The sequence below is a fragment of the Strix uralensis genome, chromosome 3 (genome assembly GCF_047716275.1).
Source record: "Strix uralensis isolate ZFMK-TIS-50842 chromosome 3, bStrUra1, whole genome shotgun sequence".
NCBI classification, from domain to species: Eukaryota; Metazoa; Chordata; class Aves; order Strigiformes; family Strigidae; genus Strix; species Strix uralensis.
The window spans coordinates 96,414,640-96,430,153 of NC_133974.1; the positions used below are offsets into that span (position 1 = coordinate 96,414,640).

The following is a 15,514-nucleotide window of genomic DNA, read 5'->3' on the forward strand; positions in this document are numbered from 1 at the left end:
TGTGTTTTATGTTGGGAGCTGGCAGGGTGTTGATAGCACACTGGTGTTGTGGCTACTGCTGAGTAGTGCTTACACAGCACCAAGGCTCTTTCTGACATTTCCCCCCCCCAGTGGGATGGGGTGGGCAAGATCTTAGGAGGGGACACAACCAGGACAGCTGACCCGAACTGACCAAAGGGATATTCCAGACCATATGACGTCTGCTCAGTATAAAGCTGGGAGAAAGGAGGAAGGGGGTGGGGTCACCCTTGGTCCTCCGAGGCAACCACTACGTGTATTGGAGCCCTGCTTCCTGAGAAGGCCCGACATCGCCTGTTAATGGGAAGTAGAGAATAAATCTGTTTTCTTTTTTTTGCTTCCGCCTGCGGACCTTTGTTTCGCTTTGCTTATATTAAAACTGCTGTTGTTTTACCCACAAGGGTGGTTTTTTTTTTTTTTTTCCTATCTTATTTTCTTTCTCCTCTTTGCCCTGTTGAGAAAAAAAGGGGAAGGGGGGGTAAGTGATAGAGCGACTTGATGGGTACCTGGCATTTAGCCAAGGTCAAACCACCACAGTAATTAATGGAGCATTCTCTTCTCCTATTTCCAGACAAAGATTTATGGATTTTAAAGTCAAGTTTTGCTTTCTCCTAGCACAGGCCATTGATTTTCAATGTTTTTGTTTCCTACCAATTTCTCTACCCTTGCATCCAGGCCCCTCATATAACTAAGTATAACATGTGATGCCACCCTCTCCCAAAAACCTAACCAACTAACAAACTGAAGCACAACATTGTCAGCACATTTAAGAGCACAAACAGGGGCAGTGAATACAGAACAGTAGCTCCCTATGGCTGCTTGCTTCCCTGCAAAGCATGAGTCCTCATTGACAAGAGACTTATATCCAGCATGTGATGGGAGTTGAATATATGCCCTAACGTAGGAGTTGAACCTTCACTGTGGTCATACAAAACAAATGAATACATTCACTTCCAGTTAAGTTCATTTGAACTGTGATGAGATGCAGATTATGAACTAATCTGCTTCCTAGAAAGAGGGTTCTGTTCTCTCACTCTTTCTCCCATTAGTATTCCATAAAAAATATAAATGTTCCTTTATTACCAAACTAGAAAATCTGTAGATCACAAACCATACAGTTAAAGATGCACATGTTTACATGTGTTCACCTGAACATGTATGCATGAATACAAATGCACTTGCTGATGTATCTATATCTGGATATATATTTATATCTCTGACATTTGCCATCTGTTGGGAGAGTAATAACAGGAATAAACATCTGGCACTGTTTCATACAGTAGGGTCTTTTGACAGCTGATGCTAGGGAATCCTGTACCTTTGGGGATTAAGGAGCAATTAATTAGGACAAGGAAAATGTACTGCAGAACATAGAATTCCTATATTGAAAGCACGAGTTTCAAGGTACTATTTGATTTAGTTTTCATCTGGTTTACAGTCTAAAACCAAACCTAACTGCATGTTTTTGGAGGAATCCCCTCGTGTTTAGGGGAATTTAAAGGTGAAACATGTAAGATATTAATAAAGTCACTTGTTAATTCCACATCCAGAATATTATTCCACAATTGCTCAAGTATTGAATTGCAAACACAGAGGGGAGAGAGTCACTGAGAAAACGTTCCAGAGAAATAGGTTGCAAGGGGTAGAAGGGGGTGCTGCGTGCACCATATGGTGTGTTGTGGGTTACCCACAGGTTAATGGGTACAAAGCATTGTAAACAGATGTGACGTTCAAGCTATTCAAAGACTAGAATGTTTTCCTGGCTATCAGGTGGAATTATTCATTAGCCTCCAGATTAGAAAATGCTTAAATAGTTGCTGCATTTATTGCACTTGCTCAGAGACCTCCAAGGGCTTTTTGGTCATCTGTCTTTGCAACGCTTTGCTGGGTGAAGAGTGAGAATGAAACAAGCAGTCTTTTGGAATATTATTTTCTTCTGTTTCCAGAGCAGATCAATCCCATGGTGTGGGATATAACCAGGTTTAGCAAAGGAAAAGCTACCACCTTTCCAGTCTTGCATCATGCAGGGCAGAGGTACTGTTCATTGCTTTGTTGTTATGTATTGCTTTACGAGTGAATGAATCCAAATTGTAACCAAGTACTGGGTGTAGTTTGGAAACATATAAAAGGTTATCTTCCTCTAAGGATAAGGGGAAAGCAAATTGGTTGCTGTTCTCTAGAGGTGGCAAACTCAGAAAAGACATTTGAAATCAGATATATATCCCAAGTCATGAAATCTGTAAGGAGAATATAAATTGTAAGCAAATAGTATGATCTGCTTTGCTATGCATATGTACATATGCAGACATATACATGCACACATAAACTTTTATTTTCATTTCATACAACCATTTGGTTCCTGGCAGACATCAAAGGAAATCCACATCATGACTAATTTCACAAATTTTCATGTCATCATCTTGTTTAATAGTCTCCAGGATGATATTTTGGGGATTTGGGTTCGTTTTTTTAGAAGGACTAACTGTGTGCAGAATTTCACAGTGGAATCATATCCTGTTCTTTCAAGTAAATGGCATATTTTTTTAGAAAAAAAGCTTATTCCATTATTATAAAACATGTAAAAAAATTAATTTACAGGGTTTACATACGCATAGGCAGTTGTCTTTAATTATTCCCACAAGCTTCACTTTAAATTCTGTAGCACCTTTAATTTCCCAGGCTTCCCTTTCAAAAGGCTCTTGTTGATCTCTGTTGTCATCCTTACTATCTGCTTTACCTGACATTTGCATCTAAAATACAGTTGGTGCAGCTGCACATCACACTACCACACGTGAATTTGTGAGACAGCACTGTTACTTGAGGCCTGTATAAATTTCTCAGTGTAGGGTTGTGAGACCAGGGGACTAGGCCAGCTAGCTCAACTCCTCAATGGCGTGTGAAAATATTTATTATGCCCGGGTAAGTGGATATCTGTATATCACTTCACCAGCTACTGACGTGCAGTTGTGTTCAGAAGTAGAGCAATGCAGGAGAACTACAGAAAAATAATCAAATCCAGAGATGTTGAGTGAGGTGTACACATGAAAGTGGAGGCAAAACAAAGGCACCCTGGGGTCACACTTGTGCATTAACAATTAGGGCATGGATTCAGGATGTAACCCAAAATGCAGAGCAGCTCTCAAACACTTCAGCAGCTCTCAAAGTGATAAAGAGGAAGCCACAGGATAATTTCAGAGATCTGTATGGCCAGCTGTGTAAACAAGGCAGTGTCTGGTGGCACCTGAAGGGTGGTCACAACCCAGCAGGCGCCCAGGCATTGTTACCATCACAAAGGGCTGGCTCCGTCCCTCTCTCAGGGCTGGCCACTTGCTGATTCGCAGTGGGGCTCCCTACCTCACCTATGAGTCCCTGAGTCCTCTTCCTCCCAAATGCTGCGAGCACCAGAGGTAATTGCTGAGCGCTCATTTCATTTTGTGCAGTATTTGCAAATTTGCTGATGTGGATTGAGCCTCATTCATTAACTCTAAATGAATTAAAATCATGATTAACAGTAATAAATGCAGCTGTTAGACTGTGGACTTTATTACCTGGGTTCTTTGGCAACTGTCCATTACTTTAAAACAGCATCTGTTGGCTTATTTCCTCTAATCTTGTATGAGACAGTGAAAGCAATATTTTTCTTTTTAATAAAGAAAATAGTATAGGATATTGCTTTTGAAAATTCACGGCTGCATATGCTACTAATATTGATGATGAACTCAACAGCTAAATTAAAAACAACCCAGATGTCATGTTCAAAGTGAAGCAGCAACATAATAAAAAATTCAAACCACACCACAGTGTAACAAGGAAAAGAAAATAATTACATGAATGTCTTTAAGAGTCTTCAGTACATCATAAATGTAAATGTCATTAATGGTTAATGTGAAGGTGCCATCTGGACAGTTGGATGATATAGATTCTGGCACTAGAGGTGTCATTACTCTTGGAAAGCATGAGAAAACCAGAGACTTTGAAAGATATTGCAAACAAAGTTTGACTGGATCTCTTTTGAATATATTGATGTCGGTAGTGAGTAATAATCTGAGCAAAACCCTACAAAGTCAGTTCTTAAGCCTAAAAAGGCTTCCTCTTATTTCTTCAGATTTTGGATCAGGGTTTAAAATACATCAGTGATACAGCGCTGTATAAATGTAACCACAGAAAAAGAGGTGAAATGCCTTCTTACAAAATCTTTTCTCATGCATTCCAAAAAGGTATGTATTTCTTGATTCCTAATTTATACCTAAAATCCTGAAGTCAAAGACAGTTTGACGGAAAAAGAAAGCAAATATCTACATTTTCAAGATCATTTAAAAAATAATTACTGCTCCTTACTTAGGTTTCAAAGCAGACCACAGAACAGCAAACAAATGAAAAGCAGGTACTTTTCCCCAAGAATGTTTTTACTGTACATTTTGTAGCAAAAAAAAAGAAAATAAAAGGAAAAAATATTCTGATCACAGGGATGTCATTTTCTAAAACTCCAAGTAGGAAACGTGACGAATACAAGATCAAGTACACAGCCATGTCACAATATATCTCTGCACCTTTAAAAAAAATATACATAGAGTTTTTTCATGTGTTATTTTCTCTGTGCCTTGTACCCTTTCTCCACATGTCTTTTACAAAATCATAGTAACAATGTGCAATTTCAGAATGAAAATCTGAATCCCAGCAGCTGATCTTTGGGAGCCAACAAATAAATAAACAAATGAAAGGACAGATGCAGGAGCCACCAGAATGCTGGAAATCACAGTAAAGTTATTAAGGACAATGAATTCAGCTGGGTGGGCCATCTGCATCTCCACAACCACAGCAATGCTCCCCAAAAATGAATTTGAGAATCAGTTCACAAGCCCCGAAGAGCTCCTGGTTTTAGTTAGCAAGTACCTTACTGAGGGTGAGAGACAGGGGGGCAGGAGTACACCGAGGACTGGGGAAACGCTATCTGTAATGCAGAGGACACATAGGAGACCCCCTGCTCTGAGACACCTAAATTTTACTGTTTCCATAAATGGGAACATACCAAATCCCCTGAAATACACAAAACCTTACATTTCCTGCGATGCTAATGGTACAGTCAAGCTGTGTCATGGTGACTGTACAGACAATAAGCTTTTGTCACAATAGGGTGAAAGTTTGTGTTTTCTTTGTCAGTTGAGAGGAGTGACAGTGTGACCTTTGCCAGAAGCCACTGGTATTTATAATGTGGAGAGTTCATGGGAGCTATTTTTGTTTTCCCTTTCTTTATCTTTTAATAGGAAATCTTGATTACTATTTTTCCCATCTTTGATAGCAACACCCTTACAGATATCAATAGCTGCTGCAATCTGCCTTGAGCATTGACAAGCAGAGACTGTGAAGAAGATGGAAGAAAGAGGATGATTTTTTAAAATTTATTAGCCCCTAGATTTAATTTTTCCCAGGACATAAGGGGTGGTAATGAAGGTGGGTTATACAGTACATCAGAAATTTGACCTTTGTACATATCTTCCTTTTCATCTGGGGGATTTGATGAGACTGAAAACAAAAACAAAAAATGCATGGAAACACTTTCTGTTGTGGGGAAAACACAACTCAAAAGCAGTAACAAGGCAAAATGGAACAGAAATCATTAATTCCCAACCAAAAGCCCACTCAACAACAAGTACTATATTCCCAGATGTCACAGTTAACACTATGAGATTATGCTGAACAATTTGCTCTGATCTGTCCCTGTGGATTCCCTGCCTGCACTTTTGAGAAAGTCACTTGCAGTGACAACCAGATATATCTTAACACCTATTTTATATCCCAAGAAATGTATTACTGTGGTTAAAAGAAAGAGGTGCCCTTTAAAAAAAAAAAAAAAAAAAAAAAAGAAACCCTATAAAATTAAATTGGTGCTGTTAAACCCCTTTTCATCCTCCTTGATTAATCTTGTGTGATGGTTCACCAAGAGTCTGAGCAACTTTTGGAAAGCAATGTTAAATACAACTAGCAAATTCCTTGAAATATTCACGCATGGTTTAGTTGGGGCCAGACAAGAATGGTGTCATATGTGCCTATTCACATTTCATGACCCTCTTTCTCTTTCAGTATCCCTGTTACTTATTTTTTTACCTATCTTTTTGGCCAGTACAACTGAAAAAGTTTCCTCCCCTCTCTTTTCAAATGCACGGCCCTGCAGCAAACCACGCTTTATAACACATGAGGGGGGAAGAGGAGGGGGGAGACAGTGATATTTACACTGTACTTTCCATTACCCACTCTGAGCTCCCAAAAGTCCCTTTCGCCCCTGTTAGGTCATTGTCATCATACTGCAAAAGCATGCCGTTCACCGAGAGGCTCCTCTTTGTCCAAATGTTTGTTATCTTTTTTGGGTAGGTGCAACACTGAGATGTGGCGAAGTCCCCCATGTCAAAAGAATGGCTACGTTTAGTTTTGCCCTCCAGAGGCAACATGAGGAGGCTGCGAAATTTGGACTCTGGCTGGCCCAGCAGTGGCTCTTTGTCCGAGTGGCGGGCCACCGTGGAAGTTCTGGAGTCTGTCATCTCCTCCTTTTTCTGACATTTCAGTTCCAGGGATGCAAAAGCTCCCATTAGCCGGTCAATATTGTGTTTTGACCTGGAAGGAGGCCTCCACTTACTGGACAATGTGCCCTGTTCACTTTGGAGGCTATAGTCATCACAGTCACGGCTATTTGCAGAGCTGGAAGAAGAGGAGATGCTGCTCCGTGCAGACTGACAGTTAAACTCCATAAGTTCATTTCTCACCACCACTTTGGGGTTGACTTGGGGCAAGACTCCATTCTGAACTGGTTGTGCTCCATTTGTCTGTGAGTAGACATTGCTGACATTAGACATCTTCCCCTGGGAATTGTTGCAGACCTTATAGCGGACCATGAGTATTACAATGAATACCAACAGAGTTGCCACAATGATGCCTCCTATGATCAGAATCATGGTCCCACCCAGGAACTGACTGTGCATCGACTGGCACTGGGGGTAGTCTTCTTTGGTGAAGAACTGGGCGCATCCCACAATATTGGTGGCAGTAAGGGTTGTGGCCGTGTCATCCCACATTGCCAGGACACAGAGGTCATAGCCTGTTCCAGAAACAAGGTTGTTTACAACAAAGGCTTTGTTTGTAGCTGGAATCATCCTTTAAAAGAAAAAAAAAAAAAAAAAAGAGAAAGAAAAATTGATTACTCTTGACACTAAGACAAAAAAGAAGAGAACAGATAAAAGAACAGTGTGGTGTTTACAGTTCTGGACACTGGCAGAGAGGAGTCTGAGCCATAAAATTCAAACAAGCATTCAAGCTTCCCAGCTCCTATGCATCCAGCATCCCAGCATTCAGTAACACACAAATTTTGAGGGCCATCTCTCAAATGTGCAATAAAGAGAATACGAAAAAGCAGACCAAACTACTCTGGTTTTTTTTTTGTCTCACCTGCATCTGTCCTAATCTTAAATATATTCAAACCTGAACAAATAACTCAGAATAAAAATATATTCCTACAAAGAGCAGTTCTTTCTGAGTGGGCCAATGACCCTTGCACTTGCTGAGTCAGAACATGGTAGTTGTCACATTGCTTCACGGGTGCCTGAACATTTACTGTCTAACATCAGCAGGTTACTTACCTTGTGAAGACAAGGGGATACATTTAGTTTTCTCATTCCCTGAGAATGCAAGGCAGGCAACCATTTCTCTCTTTTTCTCTACTCTCCAACCTACTTTCCCCATCCTCCTACTCCCCACTGTGGAAAACATCTCCTAGAAATGCAGCTATCATCTTCTTTGCCAAAAATTTCTCCCTGCAACTACCTTCCTCTGTGTGAGTGAAAACGAAATACTGGCATTGGCAGTATGGGCTGTGGAAGTGTGAGGAGAGGTAGGAAGATGCAGGCATGGAAACAAGAAGGTTTCTATAAAATAAAAGATTATACTCAAATAGAAATTCATTTTCAAAAACCAAATAGCTAGGCACAAGATGTGCTCCAAGTTTGGTCATTTATGGATATTATTCTTTGTTGCCACAAACTTAAGCAGTCATTTGAACTCATGCAATATTAGATCATAACTAGCATTCAGAATTAGTAAATGGGAATGAACATGGTCTACCCCCACTTCAAACTGGTGAAAATTGCAGCACATTAGTGGAATATCCCAGTGGAGAATCCCAGATTTGGTGCCTGGTGGGCAGCCAAGAATAAAACCAAAGAGATACCCCATGCATGTTTCTCTTTACTTCCACATAACAGGCTTGAGTGAGAGAAAAAAGCTGAAAATAAAAAGACCCCATTCTGACTCAGAGCTGCAGATCTTTAGCACCAGCAACAAGGGAGCCCTATGGGCACTCATACCACACAGCAAACTGGTGCGACTGTAATTGGGGTGGTGAGGCCTGGCAAGGGGAAAAAGGCACACTCCTTGTGGGAGCACCAGGCTTTCTCAGCCTCAAATCATCATCACAGCCAGCATAAAATTGCAGGTCTGCAGAGGCCCTTCTGTGCAGTGGGAGGGAACAGGCCTGCACAGAGAGGTGGAAACATCAAGGCACTGCAGAGATGAGCTTCTGATCGTCTTTGTATTTATGCATTCACACCACTTATACAACCCTTCAGTCTGGCCACAGGCAAGGATGTGGCTCCTTTTTAAAAAGCAAACAAACACACAAAAAATTCTGTAAGGAAAAGAAATATCGGTGAGAGACACCTGGAATATAAAAATAATCTGGCAGGTTTACTCAATGTTATATTTGAGATGCGTGGCACATTTATCATCCTAATGGAGATGTTCTGCACAGACATAGATGAGCTATTCAGAATGAGCCAGGAGGTCATAAAGGAGCCCTCCTGGAAAGTTCCTCCTGGAAAACTCCAGATAGAGTTACTAAAATGGTTTCTAATAGTTGAAATGGTTGGTCTCAAGTTATTTCTAATTGTTGTCCTCTCCAGGTGGCTCTGAGAACAACACACCACTGGTCACAGCAGCTGGGGCAGTGACTGCACTCTGTTGAATTGTTCAACGAATTTCATACACACACATCAAGGATGTTATATGGAATAACAGCATACTATTGATTTTCAAATGTATGATCTTCAAACTCTTGAACAGTTTCAACAATTGCTTCATTTCTCCTCCTGTACCACCTAGTGCTATAGTCAACTTTCCACCATCACTCCCAGCCACACGCTTAAAAAATTCTGCAGTACGTAAGCGATTCAGAAATTATTTCACTGTGAAACCTCATTACAAACAAGTAGCACTGTTAGCAGAAAGAATAGTCAGCCCTATAAACTGGGTCTTGGACTTGAGTCATAACTCTCGAAAAACAGAGCTATAGCACCATCTGTTAGAATGGTTCCTTTTGCTTTGCACTGATGAAACACAGAGAGACCTCTATATTCTATCCAAGTGAACAGCAAACAACTGGGTTTACATAGTATATAGCTTTGCACATACCTTACGCATATAGAAATACAGTCTTTCAGCCTAACACACTATGCCAATTTATATAGAGTGAACACTGATAACTTCAATAATTTACAACATGTTTTCTTCAAATACGATTACACACAAGCTTCCAAGGAAATGTAACTGCCTGGAATATTTCAAGGACTGGCAGGTAGTGATAGTGGCATGAAATGTAAAGCCAGTCCATTTTTAAATGTACAGCAATGAGGCCATAACCAGTCCTAAAGCTTGGCCAGGTTGACTGTATTGAAATTTGACATAAAAGCTCATCTTAGCCTTTAAAAGAAACTGAGTCATTTCTAAACTCAATCAGTCCTGGAAGCTACAGCTGTGATAATATTGGGACTAATAATAGCTTTATAAAAGATCACAGTTGCAATCCCAATTACGGAAAAAGCAATCAACTCTCCATATACATCTAAAATGAAGAATTTTGGATGTTTCCGTAAATAAACTTCAAATGTTCTTGTAAAATATTCAAATTAATGTTATTGTTAAAGAACAGCTGAGCATAGGAATAAGCACCAAATTCAAGAGTACTAGGAGTTAAGTAATTAATCTCAGACTCAGTTTTCTAGCTTGCAGGGAAGACAATCTTGTTTTCATGAAGTTGCCAGATTGTAAGAGTATTTTGGCATTCCTCCAATGGCTTTAGCCCACCCTCCCCAAACATACTGCCAGTCAGCTATGATGGATGACATCTCTTAACGTCCCCCACATGTAAAATCGATGCAGACACATTTTCATTCTGGGATATTGATGACTCTTTGATTGTCCCCAACACGGGTAGCTGCAAGATGCCACTTCAATCTTTTCTTTGCTGCCTAAAAGGGGGAGTCTCTTCATGGCTGCTCTGTACATCTAGCACCATTAATCATGGACCACCATGCCCTGCCATGGGGACTCAATAGCTAGGAGCTGCCACAAAACTGAAAGGGGTCATGAAAACTGTCTAGGCAGAGATCCTGCAAGGCTTTGTTCAGTCAACTTGTCATCTAAACACAGAAAGTTGGTTTCAGGTATCAAGAACCTATAGCCTGGTTCACTGGAGATCAAAAACAGCTTTTGAAAGTTGTTGTCTTTTGAAACTCAGAAGATCCTCGTGCTCACTTGTTAGCCCTCAGGTAGCAAACATAATTGCTGCAGTATCTTGAGGCAAGGAGCCTGATATTGTCTGCCTGCTCTTCAGGGCAGTGTGATCTTGCAGAGATACTTCTTATCACAGAATAGAAATAGAGATCTAAATTTGATATTAACCTTTCTTTAGGGAAAAAGAGTAACACTTGACTAACTGCAAGAGGAGATCAACTAGCAAAACACTTGCTTTTTTAAAAAACTAATGATAGGTTATGATAGATTTTAATGTGTTTAATTTAAGGAGCCAGGGAACAATGAGAACTGGGAAAGCAAGTGAATACTTAAATATGTTAACAGTGTAAGTGTAAATGTAGTCCTAGCTAGGACAACAAGAAATTTGAAAATCTCCTTACAGAAATTTCACTGTCCAGACACATAAGACACAGTAATTTCTGCCTTTATCGTCTGGCTAATTTTCCTTGGGGTAGGAGGAGCAGACAAATCTCCACCACATTGGTGCCAGGATTTTGTTACCTGATTCTTAAGCTAGTTTCTGAATCCTATCTGAAGGTCAAAATATCCCAATGAAAACTATTCATATAAGAATATGGTTCTGACTTCTCCGAAAATCTTGCCTCTAAGGAATGAAATTAGCATAAGGGTCTTACAACTGACCTTCTTAATTTACAAAAAAGCCCTCTTCTCTCACCCTTGGCACAATAGCATCATATATTAGAAGAGGAGGAGACCTATGGCCAGGATTGGGGCATGGAATAAGAATCTGAAATAGAACAGCAATAGACAGATGTTCCTATGAGAGTTTGTGTGTGATGAAGAGCTATGAAGACAAGATGAAAGTTTGCAGGGCTTTTGCAAACAATACACTCCTTTTAATCCATGGAGATTTATGTCTTATTTTGTGAAAGCACCAAAATGAGACCATGAGACCCTTTTTAAAAAAAGGAAGGATGGTGCTAGCACCCTTCTTTGAAGTCAACCTTATTTTCTACTACCACCACTAAAAAGTCCTTGTTATGTCCTTGTAGACACAACATACAGAAAGCAAGCAATTTTGTAATTACTCACTTCTGTGTGTGGTGACATTAAGAAAATTAGAAAATAAATTACTTAGAAATGCAGGAGAAAAAGGTTTACTGCAGACTTCTCATAATCCCAGATGCAAGAGAGCACTGAAGCTTGCAGGGAGTGAACTGTGCTGAGAATTTAGGAGACCTGAGTTTTATTCTCTATCAGTTACACTGATATCAGGCTCTACTTTATCAGTAACTCTCAGTTCCTGAGAAATCATTTTGCTGTACTGTAAGTCTTCTCATTTATAAAATGGGGATAATGCCAGCAATCTCCTTTCAAAAGAGGCCTGTAGTGTATGGAAGGAAATTAGTAGATATTATGATTACACTGTAATATACAAATGGGTTCTTTTCTTCTTTGTAGCACTGGGGATTAGCAGGAGTGAACTGCTGGTTAATACTGTGGTTATGCAAAACAGACAAATTAGAGAAAAAACAGATTAGGCTAATTGGCTAGGCAATTCTTTTCCTTTTCTCCATCGAAAGAGGGGTATGATACCATCTAGTTTTAGCCTGAAACTGCTTTAATCACAGAACTTGCAGGGAGCTGTCAAGGCAATTCCTTTAGGAAGGCACTTGCAACTTCTAAAAATCAGTTTTTTACTGACCTGCTAGACTATGTTGCTTTTCTCATGGTCCTTTTTTTGTATTATCTAGGGCTATATATTATTTATATTGCAACACGATTTCTCCTTTTGAAGTGAATGCTAGGAGTTTAAAATGGAAAGTCATGCTAGTTTATTAAATGCTTGTATCTGAGAAAAAAAAAAAAAAAGCAAAACCCTAATTGTTTGGGTGTGAATTTTCTGTGCCTAAGCTGCTCAACCCAAACTCTTCCTGCAAGATTCTATGTCTACATGCCATGTCCCAAGGCAGACACCTCACAAGAAATGGTCCACATCTCTGCTGGTAAATTCTCTTTTCTTCCAGAGTGACTTCAGAAAGCTGTATATCAAAAATGGCCCTTGGAATATTAATTCCTGAACCCTACTGGAAAAAGCATGCAAAGAACTGTACCAAGACACAAGCAGTATAGATGATGGGGTTCTGGGGCATGGGAAGGTTTCTGCGCCCTCATTAATTTACCAGCACAGCTGTAAGCCTGTACACTGATTATGAAGCAACTGCTAAGCAGTAGAGCTAAACATTGTCACTATGCACTAAGTTTGTAATGAAGAGGGGAAAAGGAAGAGGAAGAGAGGTGCCAGGGGAAGTAGCTAGTATTCTGTAAAATCATGTTCCAGTTAGTTAGCCCACTAACTTTCCTGTAATGTCTTAGTCTGAAAATATCAATCTCACTGTAGATTCCTATTTTTAAACTTTGTCTTACATAAAGTTGAATTCACATAAGAGCAAAATACTATCCTGATTGCTCTCAGAACTAGAAATCGATCCAGATGAGTTTAACACTGGAATCTGACCAATTTTCATTTTTCAGTGACAATCTCAAGCCAAAAATGTTCATTTATTTCATCAATAAGTTTCTCCCATATCTTAAAATCTTTGGATTTATTTCCTTTGTTCCAGTTTCACAGGTAATTCTGAAAAAATGATGATTCCAGCTAATCTTCCTTTAAAGTATTGTAGAAGGGTCTGATAGAGTCCTACTTTTCAGATGGAGTGTCCACCTTCAGTCCCAGTGGGACGGTAGAGAAAGGGGAGAGGGAAAGTATCGGTGGTGACGTACTGGAGAAAGACTGGCTAAAGAACATGTAAAAAGAGTGGGTAATTGGAGGATGGAGTTCATTGCCTGAAGAAGGACCATGTAAAGTATCCTTTAAAGCCTGGTGGATGTAGCTCAATGGTACACAGATCCTGCTTCTTACCAGACAGAGATAGTAATGAGCTGCTTCTTCATTGAGGACAGGTAAGGAAAGAAGAAGGAAGAGAAGGTTGAAGTGAGAGACAATGCAAGAAGAAAAGAGGGAATGAACATGGGTGGCTCTGACAGTGTCAGAGCAGCAGAAAATGACAGAAAGACAAACAGCTTCAAAGCAGCCATTGTCAGGGTACTGTCAGGCACGTGGCTACCATCAAAATGATGGAAGAGGTCCAAGTGACCACTGAATGGGGACCAGGATCACAAAAACAACTCAGTGTGTGGTTGAGTACAATCAAACACAGGTGAAGATCTTTCAGCAAAAACAAGTTAAATAGAAAGATAGTGAAGTGAATCAAGGCAGTGGAAAGAGTTCAGATGGTGGACAGATATTAAGGCGGCTGGAGAAAAGGGCAAAAAAAGATCAGAGAAAGACTATAAGGATCTAAATTGAAGTGAAAATGTCACACATGATGTATTGCCTGGGAGCAAGTGCAAGTAATTGACAAATTTGGGCTTCACACTTGGCATTCTTCTCTGCTGCCAACTTTTGTAATTTCCTTGAAAGTTTTATCGTGTAGTTTTATCCTGTGTTTTTATCCTGGAAAGCCCCAGTTCCTGCAGTCATGGAATGAAAGTAGAATCTAAAATGTTATTAAAAATTAAGTAAGCTAACAATGGCGATTAATTTTTGACCCTTCATATTTCCAAAAGAACCCTTAAATATATATCTTCAGATGATTCTAAAGCCTCAGGAATCAAAAAACAAATACAAAGTACCAAGAATATTGCTGTGTGACATCTCACAATCTTTTGGTGCCTGATTCAAGACTTTTTAATCTAAGAATATGAAAAAGACAGAGACCTACTGTGACCCGCAACTTGAAAAAATGACAGCTGTATTTCTGATCTCCTGGGAAAAAAGATAGTTGTTAGTATTAGCAAGAGGGCATAATTCCTCTGTCAGTCATGTCAACATAAGGAAATGTCAGATAATACCAGGAGGTAGCCAGACTTGTTCAGTAAACGCTAACTCAACCCAGCATGAATAATTTCTTGCATTTTTTATTTTATTAGTTTTTGGGGGTTTTATGACATACAATCATAATTTTGCCTTCAGATGGAACATTTATTATTAAACACAAATCCCTTCCTGCTTTTCTGAATCTTGTCTCCTCATCACTCATGCATCCAAGCTGCCCTTCAGAGAGTCTGTCTTGTCAAATGAAACACATAGTACATATCATTTCATTATTATTTCCTAATTTGCTTATGCTCTTTTCTGCTCATTTGGAAAAGTGGGGAAGTGGGGAAGATAAGACAGAGCCAAAAGCAATTGATATGTGTGTCACAAGATGGTGAGCCAGGGAGATACTGATAATAAATATATGCCCTGTACTACAGGGGAAAGGAAAAAAGGCCCAAACATTAAACTACTAGCTCAGAGAATACAAATTTCTAGTGATATCTGATAGGCTGCTGAATGGTGTCCCCTGGGAATTCAGTGAAGTCATTCAGCAGGTGACAGAACAAAGCATAGGCTTCTGGGGGACATTACTGCACAAGACTGAGAAAGGAGAACCACGGTACAAGGTATTCTGCTCCCCTCCATTAGCCATTGCTCTAAGAGGAAATGCTCCTCTATTATTCCCAACCAGATTCTTGCAAACGATACGGAGCCACAGGCAGGCAGAAATGGTGAGGCACTTCTGGATGAATGAAGAACCATCCCATCATTCCCTGAATCGATGAAGGTGCTCAGTTCAGCTGTGCGGGTGCAAGCTACTGCACTAGGACAACCTCATTTTGGTTAATGATGGTATAACAACACAGAATTAGACTTTCAAGCTCCCTGATCTATTTCTTTCATGTGAACGTGACAGTAGCAGGCATTTAGTGCCCTGCTCATTAAATTTTATCTTTAAAGGGAGTGCAGACATACTCTAGGAACATTTGACAGCACAAAAGATAAATCCAGTCACACCCAATCTATTCAGCTACACACAGAACACCTTTCACCTCAGTATATCTGAGATACTAACTG

The 15,514-nt window shown here is 39.9% G+C and overlaps 1 protein-coding gene across 5 annotated transcripts in view; it reads right to left on the minus strand.

Annotated features, from left to right (window-relative positions):
- Nucleotides 1-4,403: 4,403 nt before the first annotated feature.
- LRFN2 (leucine rich repeat and fibronectin type III domain containing 2) overlaps nt 4,404-15,514 on the minus strand; it is a 160,962-nt gene continuing 149,851 nt past the window's right edge. For all 5 annotated transcript variants that reach the window (XM_074863500.1, XM_074863496.1, XM_074863497.1 and 2 more), the window contains one exon: nt 4,404-7,164. In XM_074863500.1, coding sequence (XP_074719601.1) covers nt 6,246-7,164 — 919 coding nt within the window. In that variant the 3' untranslated portion in view covers nt 4,404-6,245. The remainder of the gene's footprint in view (nt 7,165-15,514) is intronic.